At 66.3% G+C, this 14,152-nt stretch overlaps 1 protein-coding gene across 4 annotated transcripts; it reads right to left on the bottom strand.

Moving 5' to 3' along the window:
• Positions 1-654: 654 nt before the first annotated feature.
• On the bottom strand, positions 655-6,252 carry RNF112 (ring finger protein 112). 4 transcript variants are annotated; one of them, XM_058283375.1, is made up of 14 exons: positions 6,073-6,251; positions 5,880-5,920; positions 4,869-5,154; positions 4,495-4,701; positions 4,253-4,384; positions 4,009-4,113; positions 3,622-3,672; positions 3,252-3,308; positions 3,087-3,161; positions 2,804-2,924; positions 2,399-2,568; positions 2,253-2,306; positions 2,080-2,154; positions 1,448-2,001 (listed from the first exon to the last, which is right to left on the bottom strand). In XM_058283375.1, the coding sequence occupies exons 1-14, from the start codon at positions 6,124-6,126 to the stop codon at positions 1,531-1,533; spliced, it is 1,899 nt and encodes a 632-aa protein (XP_058139358.1). In that variant the 5' UTR covers positions 6,127-6,251; the 3' UTR covers positions 1,448-1,530. The 4 variants fall into 4 exon arrangements, with proteins under 4 accessions (XP_058139356.1, XP_058139359.1, XP_058139358.1 ...); XM_058283373.2 differs by having other exon boundaries at positions 655-2,001; positions 2,080-2,306; positions 6,073-6,252; XM_058283374.1 differs by having other exon boundaries at positions 1,448-2,154; positions 6,073-6,252.
• Positions 6,253-14,152: the final 7,900 nt, after the last annotated feature.

Here is a 14,152-nt window from a genome sequence, read left to right as displayed (position 1 = left end):
CTGCTGTCACTGTCCCCCCCCAGCACAGTTTCCCAGAGCTGGGCCTGATTAGTCGGAAGGCGGCACAGGAAAGGAGCCTCTCCTTTCAGCCCAGCTGCCAGGAGGAAAATCGCTTCCGCCGGATGTCTCTATACAGTGTGGGATCCGGGGCTTCGGGACTCCCCTGCTTCTGGCCTCAGGAGCACTGCCCGAGATTTTCCTGCTCTGGGTTTGGGCTCAGGGGCCACTATCGTCCCTCCGGATCCAGTAATCGTCCCTAATTCCAAGGCAGCAGCTGGGGCTGGCTGGGAGGGGAGTCAGGCGAGGTCAGGCTGGCTGGCCCTTCAGATGTGGCCTCTCCTGCCTTCTGGATTGTACCCAGGACCCCCCCACGCCTCCAGCCCCTCCTCTTCTCAGAACAGATGCTCCTTGGCAACCAGTTAACAGGGTCGTCTGGGGCGTCTTCACACGAGGTGGCCGCGCACCTGCTCCTTCGGCCCGAGCCCTCCCTGCCACCCTGGGAGGGGTGGGGCTCACACCGGACCCCCGCCCCGATCTCTTTGGTCTTCTCCCCTTCCATCAGCTGGTCCCGGTGATGGAGCACCGTGGCTCGCCTCTTCCCGCCCCTGACGCTTCTCAGGGCGGAATTCCTGTGCTAATAATTTACTGGGCCGCTGGCTTTGAAGTACACACATTTTATTTCTCGCGTAATGTGCCCAGTCAGGCCCTTTCAGCTGGATGGCGTGGAGCTCTTCCCAGGGGAGGGGGCTCTGGCTCCTGCGGGCGGGCGCCCTGTCGTCCGAGCCCCCCGAGGCGTGTCTGGGAGCTGCTTCCAGGGGTCTTCCTGCTAACGGGGGAGAGTGGTCGTCTCCCCATCTTGGGGGAGAAGGAGGCTTCAGGGGCTGAATGCTTTCACTGTTTTCATCGCCGGACTCTGACGGAACCTGATGCCAGGGCTGTCTGGCTTAGCTCAGAAGGTGCAGTTCTTTGGCGCTAGACCTTGTGCTGCAGTGGCCTTCCACCAAGCCACAGGCGCTCGGCCATCTGACCTGGACAAAGGGCCTGCGCCCAGGAGGGGCTGCTCCACCGGGGGGGGGGGGGTCGAGGGCACAGACAGTCCCCGCCTGGGATGGCGGGGGAGGCGGCGGGGTGCCGCCGCGGCTGCGGGGAGAGCGCGGGGCGGATTTCTGTTTGGCCATGCGGGCCTGACCACCACAGCCCTGGCCAGTGTCCACTGCCTTCTCTCCACCCCCGGCCCAGCTCCTTGGAGCACCTGCTCGGGAGCCCCGCGATGGCCCGTTCTGGGGCTTCTCCCATCTGTGAAAGGGCCAAGGGCAAGCTCCCGGGATGGGGACCCGCCTCCCGCCCGGGCCTCCGGGAAAAGCCTCACCAGCGTCTGGGAAGACGACAGATTTGCAATTCTCTGCAACCCCAGACGGGCCAGCCCCGGCCTCAGCCAGGCCGCAGACGCCCCAAGCCCTCCCCCCGCCCACGTCCTCCCCCCACGCTGCTGGCTGTCCCTCCCTCGGACTTGCCCCCGCCCCGGGCCCTCTACTCTTCCTGGAGCAGCGGCTCTTCGTCTCCTTCCTGCTCCCTCTCGTCCTCCTCCGTCTCCATGCAGCCCACCGTGGCGGCCAGCCCGGCGCCCACGCCGCCCCCGACCACGGCGGCCCCCGTGGCCCCCACCGCGGCCCCGGCGGCCACCATCCCGGCCTCCGCGGCCAGGGCCGCCGCCGCCATGCCGGCCCCCACCACGCCGCCCGCCAGGCCCATGAGCCCGGCGCCCACGGCGCCCCCCACGGCCGCCAGGTGGCCGCAGAAGCGCATGGTGTACGAGTCCATGAAGGCCTTGGCCGTGGCCTGCAGCTCGGCCTCCAAGGCCTCCAGGGCCCGCTCCCGCCCTGGACACTGCAGGGCCCCACCGTGGCGCGCCAGGATGGCGTCCTTCTGGGTGGAGAGCAGGCTCCGCATGGTGTCGGGCAGGATCCGGAGAGCCGAGAAGAGGCGCTTGGTGGCCAGGTCCTGGGACGGGGAGGGGCGGTCCTGACGGGAGGCCCCCCCCACGGAGGGGGGTCCCCGCCCGGCCACGCTCGGGCCTACCTGCTGCCGCACGAAATCCTCGAACTCCCTCTTGGCGGCGTCCACCTTCCGCAGGTCGTGCAGCTGGGCCGCCATCTGTCCACACAAAGCCCCCGCTGCCTCCCTCCTCCTGGGCCGGAGGCGCCACCTGCTTCCTCGCCCCCCTCCCCGCCCGCCCCCGGGGAGCCCCGTACCTCATCCGGAGAGGCGAAGGCGGGCACCGTCCTGCCCATCCAGCCGGAGAGGTTCTGCGGAGGGATCGGGGCGTGCGCAGAGGTGAGCCGGGGGCCGGGGGGCGGCTGAGCGCCCCCGCCCCCAGGGTCCGGGGCCGTGCCCTGACCTTGATCTCCTGCGCCAGCTGCTGTCCAGTGAGCAGGCGTCGGTCCCCCCTGGCCGCGGCCCGCCCGTCGCCCCAGTGGCCCCGGCAGCGGCTCTTGGCGTGCTGGGGAGCCGCGCTCAGCACCTCGGCAATGTAGGCGCGGAGGAGGCCGCCGGGGTCTCCATCTGGGTCTGAGGAGGAGGGTCCCCGTGCTGAGGCCACCATGGGGGGCCGGGACAGGCCAGGGCTTTGGGAGGAAAGAGGGTGCTGGGAGAAGCTGGGAGAAGCCGGGAGAAGCCGGGAGAAGCTGGGAGAAGCTGGGAGAAGCTGGGAGAAGTCGGGAGAAGCTGGGAGAAGCCGGGAGAAGCTGGGTCCCGGGAGGGGGCCCCCGTCGGGGGGTGCTGGAGAGCCACAGGGGACGCTCACCGCCTGGACTCGCCTGGCCCCTGTTCGCCCACCGCCTGCCCGGGGAAGGCAGCAGGTAGCAGCGGGCGCGCTTCCCTTGCAGCAGCAGCTCCTGGAGCCGGGGGTATTTGTCCGACAGTTTCTGAGGGGGGGTGTCAGAGGGAGGTGTGAGCGAGGGCACCAGCCCCCCTTCTCAGCCTGCCCCCAGGGGTCCTCCCAGCGCCCCTCCACCTCCAGCCCTGCCCACCAGCCCTCTCGGGCCCAGAAGCCGGCTGCCCCCTCCGCCCCCCCCCACGCTGCTCACCTGGATGACGTCACCCACGGGCCTCGGCCCTGCCTTTTTCTGGTGGGATGAGTCTCGGACCAAGAGATCCAGGTGCTGGAAGAGAAGGGGGGAGAGGGTCCTGCCACCAGCCGCCGGGGGCCGCCAGGGGGCCGGGGCCAGAGCTTCGGTAAGAGAGTGTCTCACCTGGATCGGCACCATCCCATAATGCTTGCCCATCACCTCGGCCACGTGGACAAACATCTGGGGGGGGCACAGAGAGTCACGGCCGGGCCCCTTCTAGGACAACGGTGCGTCCCAAGCCCGTCTCCCCGGCGGCCCGCCCTCGCTATCGGAACCAAGTGTCCCCTTCCCCAGTTCTGGGATGCCCATGCCTCGCCCCAAAACCAGGCGCCCCGGGTTCCCCCCGTGCCCGCAAACCCACCGAATTCGGCTCGAGGATAACGCAATCCTAGGGCAGAGCTAGGATTTGGACCAAGCCCGTTTGGTCCAGTCCCCTGGACGCGCAGCCGGGGCGGGGACGGGCGGACGGCGCCCAGATCCGGAGGCTCCTCACCTCCAGGTATTCCAGATCTGTGTCCTTGAGCTCCCGGGAGGCGCTGAGGATCTGAAAGAGGAGGACAGCAGGACGGGAGAACGGCAGGGCCGGGCGGGCGAGGAGCTCGGGGCCGCCGGGAGCCTCGGGCCGCGGGAGAGACCCGGCCCGGGCCCCGGGGCCACCAGCTCCCCCCTCCAGGGACCATCTCCAGCCCCAACCCCCATTCCCACCTTCAAAATCCGACTGGGAGCGCCTTCCCCTTTCAGGGGCACCCCCAGAAACGTTGGGGACCCGAGGCTGTGAGATTGGGGTCACTCTCTCCTGCAAGGCCCGGGCTTGGGAGAGCTGGGGGGGGCCGCGCAGGCCCCGGTGGGGGGGGACACCCCAATCCCAGCCCCCGCTCACCTGGTAGGAGCTCAGCATGGTGGTAAGCGCGCACAGCTTAAGCCTGGTCTCCCTGCTCAGCTCGGGGCTCATGGCACCCCCAGTGTCCACCAGGAAGACGGCCACCTGGCACGGGGCGCCGAGAGGGCCAGGGCTGCGGGCCGTGGAGCGCCACCCCCCGCGCCCACTTCCCCCGCCCGCTCTGGGTCCCCCTCGGCTTTCTCTCTCCCTCTTCCCCTCCCGACCCCCTTCTTTCTCCCCTCACCTTCTTCCCTTCTTTTCCCAGCAGGAAGGGGTGGCTCCACATCCAAATGCCCCTGGAGAGGCTACCGGTGCCCCACCTGAGCCCCGGCAGGGACCCCCCTCCTCCTGCCGGCCAGCCGCCCCCGCCGGACTCCTGCAGGGGGGAGGAGGGAGGGCCTGGGGTTGGTCCATTCCCGCCCCCGGCCCCTCCCCAGCCAGGCGGGGCCTCCTGACCTGCCCCCAGCCCCCCCCCCAAGGGCTCACCAGGCCCGGCAGGCCCCGGAGCAGGTGGTTGAGCAGGAACGCCTTGCCCGAGCGCTGCTCCCCCAGGACGGCCAGGAGGCAGACGGGGGTGTCCCTGGCCAGGGGGTGCTTCAGGCAGCGGTTGACGGCGCCCATCCTCAGGATGAGGCCCCCCGAGGCGCTGATCCGGACGAGCAGCAGCGGTTCCGCCTTCACGTCGCAGGTCTCCTGGGGGGGGAGTGGGGGGTGGCAGGGAAGGGTTCCCCGGGCCGCAGGGTTTGGGAATCGGGCATCCCACCCCGCCCTTGCAGAAGAGGGGCCGGCGCCTCCCCCCGCATCCACCCCGGGGACCCTCGACTGCTCCGCCCGCCCTGGGGTGAGGCCGGACCCCCCACCTGCAGCGCGGGGGGCGGCGGCCTCTGGGGCAGGAGCCGCATCTTCTCCCCGAGGCCCCGCAGCCCGCGCCTCCGCTTGCACGTCTTGCGGCACTCGGGGCAGGCGGGCGGCTGGCAGCCCGGGGCCCGGTGCGTGCTGAAGCACTGGACGCAGAAGTCGTGGCCGCAGCGCAGCGAGACGGGCTCCCGCGGCCGCTCCAGGCAGATGCAGCAGGCGGGCAGCTCCCGGGGCGCGGCCGGCCGGGGCACCGGGCCCAGCTCCGGCTTGGGGAATGGTGAGCGGGACCTGGGGGGCACAGAGCGGGCCATTGGACGGCAGGATCGGGGCTGTGGGGGTCGCATCTGATTCCACCGCGCAACAATCCTTCTGTGCCGCCTCAGTTTCCCTCTGTGGCCCCTGAGCCCCGCCCATCCCTCGCCAACTCGCATCCCGGAAACTGGGGAGCCCAGAGAAAGGGCTGCAGGGACCTGTGTGAGCCGGAAAGAGAAGAAACCTGGAGATCCAGTCCTGGTTCTACTCATCCCGGCTGTGCCGCCTTGGGCCAGTGGCTTCACCTCTCTGAGCCTCCAATGTAGGGTGTTCGGAGAGGTTGGCAGTGCCCGCCTGGCCGGGCGGCCGAGATGATTATGTGAGCTGGTGCCCGCCCGGCACTCTGCACGCTTTCGGGCACAAAGCTCACAGCAATCTCCCCCCCTTTCTTCCACAGCAGGGGATCCCCAGGAGATTTTGGATTTCAGCAGGACCCCCTTTCTAAGGAAGGATACCTGCTATGGCGTCCCACCTCGTGCTGCGGGGACAGTGAGGGTAGGGCCGTGCCCCCGATGCCCAAAGCGGCTCTTTCCCAGGCCGGGCAGGTGCTCTGGGTCTCCCGCTCCAGGCTGGGGTCTGCCTCCCTGCAGCTTGTCCCTGGCCTTCATCCAGAGCCTGGCAGGCCCAGCTACCCTCTCCCTCCCCAGGACGGCCCCAGACCTCCTGGGCCCCAGGCCTCCTGCACGGGCCCGGATACTTACGAACTGTTGCTGTTGTTTCCCATGAAACTCCATTTTCTCTCCTTGGGAGAGGGAGGAAACATAAAAAAAATGAAAAAGACCTTTAGAACAGAATCCAGGCTACTCTGTTAATCCTGGGTTCCCAGTGGCCCCCATCCGCGCTCCCCAGACCCACCCCTCCCCTCCGTCCCAGATCTTCAGACTGAAGACTTGCCTGCTTGCCAAGCCGGTGACAAAAGGAAATGACTGACAAGGTGGGCCTCGGCATGGGGGGCGGGAGTGGGGAGAGGGTCTCCACGCGGGAGGCCCGATGGACGTGGAGGGGGGCTTTTGCTCCCGGATGGGCCGGCTTGAGCTGCGGCAGGTGCAGGTGGGGGGGCCGGGGCGCGGGGGCGGGGGGCGGGGAGGGCCGGTCTCCCCAGAAGCGCCGGCTGCCTCCCTGTCAGAGCTGAAGCGTGAATGTAACAAGTCGGGCAGAGGAGGCTGGCTCCGGGCCGCCCCAGGGGGCGGAGACTGCGGGTCCCAGCCCGGAGGAGGGAGGGACCGAGCTCCTCCGCCGCGGGCTGGGTGGTGAGTCGCCATGGAGACCGGATCCGGAGGAGAGATCAGGACAGGGAGGGGGGGAGAGGGAGAGAGGGAGCCGGGACCGCAATGTGGGGTGAACGGCAGGACGGGGCGCTGCCCCTGCCCGGCCAGCCGGGGGCGGGGAGAGCGGGGGCCCGGGGGCGAGGGTGGGGAGGGGAGGAGGCGGGGGGGGGGGGAGGGGGGGGGTGCCAGGAGGGGGCAGGGAGAGCCGGGGCGGGCCATTCAGCCCACAGACGTCCTCTGAGCACCGCCCTGCGCACCCCCTCACCCCAGGACTGTCCCCCCCCACCTTAAGTCCCAGCTGCAGCCTTCCCTCCGCCCCCACCGCATTTCCCTGGCACTGGGCCCCCCCCCCCCCCTCGCCTTCCACCTGCCCATGGCCGGGCACCTCCCGGGGCTGCACCAGACACACTCGCCGAGGCAGCGGGCCTGGCCCTGCTCGCCCACCCTTGGTGGGTCCCTGCTGCCCTTGTGACCAAGTCCAGACCACGGGCCTGGCATCCACCGCCTCCCACCGGCAGCCGGAACTTCCCTCCCCAGGCTTCCTTCGTACCACACCTCGCCTGCCTCCCAACTGCTGTTCCAGGTGTCCTGTGCCTGCGGCGCTCATCCTTCCTGAAGATCTGCCAGCGTCCAGCTCGGAGGCCATCTCTGCCTGGGAGCCTCCTCGCCTCCCCCACCCCGGCCTCTCCCCCCTCCCCGATGTCCACAGGCCTCCCACCCGGCCTCCCTCCTGGCTTGGCCTCCCTCCTGGCCTCCCCTGGCCTCCATCCCGGCCTCCCACCCGGCCTCCCTCCTGGCCTCCCTCCTGGCCTCCTCTTTGCCTCCATCCTGGCCTCTCTCCTGGCCTCCCCGGCCCCCTCCTGGCGTTTGAGCCCTTGCCTTCGCGAGCCTCCTGGCTCTCTTCCGGCACTGCGGTGCTCGCCTTGCCGTGCATCTGGGGCAGCCCAGGCTTCAGAGCCAGGCTCGCCAGGGCCCGATGTCCAGCTGGCCAGTACGAGAGCGTGTGGCCTGACACTTGCTGTCCTCTCTGGACTCTGTCCCCGCATCTGTGAAATGGGGGTCAGCGCCCCTGGGAGCCGCGCAGCGTCCTTCCTCAGTGCAAGGGGCCGGAAGGCAGGGCCGGGGGACGAGGGGCCCACGGCCGGGAGAAGGCCGGCGGGCTGGGAGGCCTCTGGAGCCGGGGCTCCCCGGGCGGGGCCTCGCGTCCTGCTTTACTGCGCACAGGACGAGGGTCCCAAGCCAGAGAGGCGGCGACATGCACTCTGCCTCGTCCCGGCCACGGGGACAGCCCCGCGGGTCAGCAGCAGGCCTGAGCCACGTGCCTGCGGGAGGCGGGGCCCCTCGAGCCGGGCATCCTCCGTCCTGGGTGGAGAGGGGACGGGACTTCCCGCCAGACTCCAGGTCCTGGGCTGCGTCTGTCCCAGCGTGTCCCCTCTGAGCCACGGTCTTCTCGTCGCCAGGCAGGGAGAGGGGACACGACCCGGGCAGCCGCTCTTCCCTTAACAGAGCCCACCGAGCGCCAGGCACGGTGCCCGGCCCTTGGGGTCCAGCCGGGGACGAGAGCGGCAAAGCCCCGTCCTCCCCCAGGGCCTTCCAGCCGGGCAATGGGACGCAGCGCCGAGACCCCTGGGACGAGGATGGGCAGGTCGAGCCGGGCCGAGCGAGCCCACGCGCAGGCGGCCAGCGCCCGAGAGGGGCCGTGCCCGGGAGGGGATGGGCGGGCCCCTGGCTGCCGGGGTGGGCAGCACCAAGGCCGGGTCATGGAGACCTTGCTAGGAAACAGGGGGCTGGCCCAGTACAGAGGGGAGCAGAGGGGCTCCCGCCGGGGCAGCCGGCCTCCCCTTCTTCCCACGGCAGATGGATGTCCCCCAAGGAATTTCTGCTTTTCCACTGGGACGTGCTCAGCATCTGGATTGGGGATGGTCAGGGGCCCCCGCTGAGGTTCCCACAAACCCATTGGGGCAGCCCAGGGAAGGGCAGCCCCACCCTCTCCCACTCCAAGACGTGGGGGCCGATCCAGTGGCGCCGATCCTTGAACCACGTGCAGGCCTCCGGATGGAGGGGGCGTTGTTGTGGGTTAGAGGTGGGCCGGGGGCCGGGGGTCGGAGACCAAGAACCCATCCCAAGGGGGTGGGGAGGGGTGGCATGTGCGTGAGCTGGCGTGCCAAGCCCCCGGTGCGTGTTCCACCCTCTCACCAGATTTCCCTTAAGAAATACACATTCCCAGGTGACGTTTTTGTTTTTTTTTTTAAAGATTTATTTTTATTTATTTAATTCCCCTCCCCTCCCCCGGTTGTCTGTTTTCTGTGTCTTTTTGCTGCGTCTTGTTTCTTTGTCGGCTTCTGTTGTCGTCAGCGGCACGGGAAGTGTGGGCGGCGCCATTCCTCGGCGGGCTGCTCCCTCCTTTGCGCTGGGCGGCTCTCCTTATGGGGCGCACTCCTTGCGCGTGGGGCTCCCCTACGCGGGGGACACCCCTGTGTGGGCACTCCTTGCGTGCATCAGCACTGTGCATGGGCCAGCTCCACACTGGTCAAGGAGGCCCGGGGCTTGAACCGCGGACCTCCCATGTGGTAGACGGACGCCCTAACCACTGGGCCAAAGTCCGTTTCCCCACAGGTGACGTTTTTAAGAGCAGGACTGTGGACAGTCTGAGCCGTGAGGCTGCGTGGGTTGCATCTGGCTGCTGAGCAGGCAGAGGATCAGGCAGGCACGGCTGGAGGCGCGGAGGCCAGGTTGGGGCCGGGGGGTTGCAAGGCTACAACTGGCAGCCCTGAACATGCCTGGAGACCCGGCAGGTGTGCCGAAGGGGGGACCCCGGATTCCTCCAGCCCGAGAGCCCCGCCTGGTGGGCCGTGCCCCCGGTCCTGCTTCTGTGCTCTCGGAAACACCCTGGTGGTCCCCAGGGCTCCAGGGGGCCCCTCGCCCAGGGAGGCCAGGGATGGGGCGAGGCCCAGCAGCTCTGCTTACCCACGAGGCTCCGCAGGCAGAAGCAGGGCCTACAAGAGGGTCTACGGTCTAGGGGAGTGCTTGAGCCCCGACGGGAAAAGCAGGTCTCTGAACTACCAAAAGAAAACCTCAGAATCAAAAGTAACACCCGCTTGGCTCAGTGTCCACTCTACCCCATCTCAGGTGGACCGATAAACTCAGCTCATCCGTAAAAGGCAGACTCGAATCAGATGAGCCGTCGCTGATTTGACAAGGACTTAGTATTTACCGAGTGCCAAGTACTAAGTTCTGCAGAGTTGGTGGTGACCAAAACAGATAAAACAGTAGCGCTCATGGATGAGAATTTGCTCTTATCAAAATGCAACATCGCAAAGATTGATGTGGAACCTCTCAAAAATACTTATGGCAAAGATCTCACTTCCACACGGGCTGTGGGTGGCACGTGTTTTAACGTGTTTGGTGGGATGCAGAGTGAGGCCTCCCAAAGGTCTGAGACCCAAGGCTGGCACAGTTTTTGAGCCTGGAGGAAGTGCCCTCTTGCAGGAGGAGAAGCCAGCACCCCATGCAGACCCCAGAGTTTCTGCACAGGGACCACATTCTCCAGGGAGGAATGGGGAGGGGGTACTCCTCTCTGCCTGTTGTTTGCTAACTGAGGTTAGGGCACGCGGGACCCCATGGCACCCCTTGCCAGCTCCAACCTGTCCCCACGGACTTAGAGGGTCAGAAAGTCCACGCTGCACCATTCCTGGACCTGCGAGGTGGACAGCCCACCTGGGAGCTGCTGAGAGAGGGCAGAGCCCACAGGAGGGGCTGGCACTGGTGGGTGGTCCTGGATTTCAGGTGTAGATCTGAGTGGTGGGGAGAGAGTAGAGTCCCGGCCCTAGAGACAGACTCATTCGTTCCTTCATCCGTGTATCCATTCATTCACCCGACACATCTTTCTTGAGCAGGTGAAATGTGCCTGGAACAGAGCCATCTGCTGGAGAAATCAAGGGCACGCTCCTCTCCCAGCCCTCGCCTACCCCCTCCTTCTCCCCTTTTGCTAGTTTGTGTGCAGGCGTTTGTTGTGTTTCTATTCAGCAAGAGACCACAGGCAGCCAGGGGCACATTCCATCTTTAAATTAAAAAAAAAAAAAAATCAGTTTTGTTGATACGTATTAATAAAGCATACAAATCATCCAAAGTGTACAAGCAATGGTATTAGGTGTGCATTCATCAATCATTATTAGAGCATTTTCATTCTTTCAATAACAGTAATAAGCAAGAACCAGACAAACAAACAACCAAACAAGAACGTTCTTCACCTCTCAATCTCTCTCTGCGTCCCCAGGCCTGCACAGCTGCTATTTCTGGCTCTTCTTTTGAGGCTTTCGATTTTAACTAGTCCCAGCTGCTTGCAGGGCACACAGGCCACTTACTGGCAGACGCCCCGCCCCGTGGAATGTATAAGAACCTGGCACTCGGGGGGCGCAGGTGTCCCCCATCTCCGACACTAAGCGAGGCCTGCGGAGCTGCCGTCCACCAACACTGACCCAAGCAGCTGGCCTCCCCGGGGAGCCGGCCGAGGTGGGCTCTTTTCCCCTGCTCATTTGGACCCTTTGTGCTGTGCAAGCAATAAAGCAGTCACTTGCTGGGAGCCTCTGCTGCGCCCGAGGCCGTCTTCCCATGACACACGGAAGAGCAGCTCACTCCACGCCATCAGCAACCCAACATCCCTGCCCGCAAGGATTTGCACCAGCTAGGAGAAATACGGACCCCGGCTTCCCACGGCCCCTGCACCGCTGCCCGGCCACACCGTTCTCTGCAGGCTCGGGATGGGTCCGTGGCGGGGCGCCGCCCCTCGGAGCTCGGCTGTCTGGTCCCCGACTTCCTGCACTGGGTGGCGATGACCGTGGTGTTGGATTGGAGGGGGCACTGGTGTTTCCCACCACCTCCAGCCCGGCCGCTGGCAGGTCCCCACGGGGCGTCCAGCGCTCGGGGCAGGATTTCCTCCTCTTGCAGGGGAGGCAGGCTGACTGCCACTCACCCACAGCTGAGCGCACATCCAGCCCGTGGTCTCCAGATCCTGGAAGTGACTGCTCCCAGCACCCATTCTCCCTCCAGCCCTACTTCTGCATGCCCACGCTGCGAGACCAGCTTCCTGGCAGCCCAGCTCGGGGCTCTGCCCTCCTGCCCCTCTGGCCTCCTGACCTGACTCTGGACCAGCTTCAGGGGCCAAGAGTGTCCCCTGGGACACTGGGGAGCCTCCTGGGAGCCTGTTTGGGGGAGAGGGGCTCTGTGTTCCCTGATGCAGGCAGAGGTGGCTTCACACACACACACACACACATATGAACACACACATATGCACACACAAGCGCACGTGGGCACACGCTGGTGCCCGCCCACTCACCCACTGTCACGGGTCACTCCCACTCATACCTGCCCAGGTAAATTCACACCCACACCAAGGTCAGAACACTCCCACGTGCCCACTCACTCTCAGGTACACACACACATTCGCGTACACTCATCTCGTGTGATGTATGCTCCCGCCCTCTGTGTAGTCACGTGCATCACGCTTACACCCGCAGTGGCGCATACACCTCCCCCTGCACGCCCACACACACTCATATTACACACATGCCTCGCACACGCCTGCACGTACACTCAGCTCTGTTCTGAGTACTGGCGGTGTCCTCGCTCACCCTCCAGCAAGGCAGGTACCAGATTGCTCCCATTTTACAGATAGGGAAAGCGAGGCCCGGGGGCTCAAGTTCCCACGACTGTCGAGGGGCAGAGCTGGGGTGTCCACCCAGGCAGCCTGGCTCCAGGGCCCAAGAGCTTTCATCCTTCTGAGCTCAGAGGGAAAAAAAATAATCATAAAAATGAGCCGAGCCCTGGTTCAAGTAGACCGTTGGGATCTGGCGCCTGAGTTCTGGATGGTTCTGACCTCCGCTGGCTGTGTGCCTTGGGCAGGTCCCTGCTCTTTTCTGGGCCTCGGATTCCAGGTATATGAATGGAGCGGGGGTTGGTGATACCAGAAGGTGAGACCCCGAGTGAGTGTGCCTCCTGCTTTCCCACCTCCCCGGCTGGGGGGCTCCCTGAGGGTGGTCGGGCAGGGGAGTGCTGGCCCCGGAAGCCCGGGACGGTGCTGGGTGGGCAAGCCAGAGCCCTCCCCCTCCCCGGCCCGGCGGCCTGCGCATCCTTCACTCCCCGGCGCTCCTGGGAACCCACCTGGACTCCCGCTGGGCCGGGTGGTGAGCCCGCGTGGCAGCGCGTGGCCGCACAGGCGGCGGAGCCCTGATGCGGTCTCAGAGCCCGCCCTTCGCAGAAGGCCCAGCCTCCCTGCTGCCCCCAGCCCCCAGCCTGGGCTGGGAGAAAGCAAAGGCAGGACGTCCAGACCTGGGGACCCCCCTCCACCACCACCCTGAACGCAGGGGCTCCACCCCCAGCTCCTCCGCCCGAGCCACGCCCAGCTCCCTGCGCTCTCCAGCCCCCACGCCTGAGCCGCTGCCTGCCTCAGCCCCCAGCACCTCTTCCCCAACACAGGCAGCTCTCACCAGCGGTGGCCAAGACAGAGCCCGTCGTTCCTTGCTGTTCGTTTCTCTCCCAGCGCTTCTTGTCCTTCTACAGCCTCTCCAGCAGGTGCACGTGCCATTCCTGGGCCGAGAGGCCTGTGGGGGTCTCTGCCAGTATTCCCAAGAGGGCCCAGAGACACCCCCCCCAATCATTAGACAGGCCACGCATGTGCTGGCTCCACCCAAGGTGTCCCACAGGCTTGCCAGGTGAGTAAGGGGTCCACCCACCTACCCATCCATCCATCCATTTATCTACCCATCCACCCACCCATTCTTTATCCATCTGACCACCCACCCACCCGCTCATTACGCACCCACCCATCCACCCATTCACTATCCGTCCTTCCAACCATCCAACCATACAGGCACCGATGAGCCACCCATTCATTATTAACCCGTTCATCCATCCACCGTCCATGCACCTGCCCAATATCCATATACTCACTATCCACCTGCTAATCCGTCCATGCACTCACCGTTCGTTTTCGATATTCTTTCACCCATTCATTCCCCAATACCCATCCATAAGTCTCCCCACGTGCGCACATGCACGGTCTCCTCCACCGCCCCCCCACCCGTCCACGTTACAGGTATTTATTGAGCACCGCACACCCGGCAGCATGCTCGGCCCTGTAGACTGCAGGGCAAGATGTCCCCCCTGCCTTGGTGGTGCTTCCAGTCCAGTGGGGAAGACAGAAAGGTAAACAAGCAAGGACAGGGGATAAGGTCTGATGCGAGCGAGCGAGGAGAGCTCCAGGAGGGGCAAGCAGAGGCACGTCCTCAGACCCGGGCACCCGGGCAGGCTTCCTGCACAAGGCAGTGTCCCCGCGGAGCCCGAAGGCCGGGTGGGAGTCGGCCGGGCAAAGGTGCGGGGACAGCCCACAGTGCAGAGCTGCGCTGGACCGCCGCGCGCGAAGCCAGGGAGGTGGCAGGGCCAGCGGGGGAAACGCGGGCCACATCCCTTAGGCTCACATAAGCCTTCCCGCCCGCTGGCGGCGCCCCTCCCTCCCCGCCCCACGGGGCCCAGGAGGCCCGCTGTCCCAGCAAGGCAACGGCCTCAGCGCGCGGCCGGGCTCGGGGGGCTGGGAAGTGGCCTGCGGACCCCCAGGCGCCCTGGCGCCGTCGTCATCGTGGCTGCCCAGGCCCCTCGCCCTGCTGCCCAGGCGCGGCGGGCCGGGCGCGTGATGAGTGAAGCTCTCTCGA

The sequence above is a fragment of the Dasypus novemcinctus genome, chromosome 21 (assembly GCF_030445035.2).
Source record: "Dasypus novemcinctus isolate mDasNov1 chromosome 21, mDasNov1.1.hap2, whole genome shotgun sequence".
Lineage (NCBI taxonomy): Eukaryota > Metazoa > Chordata > Mammalia > Cingulata > Dasypodidae > Dasypus > Dasypus novemcinctus.
The sequence above is the reverse complement of the archived record's forward strand: the minus strand, read 5'-3'. Positions and strand labels throughout refer to the sequence as shown.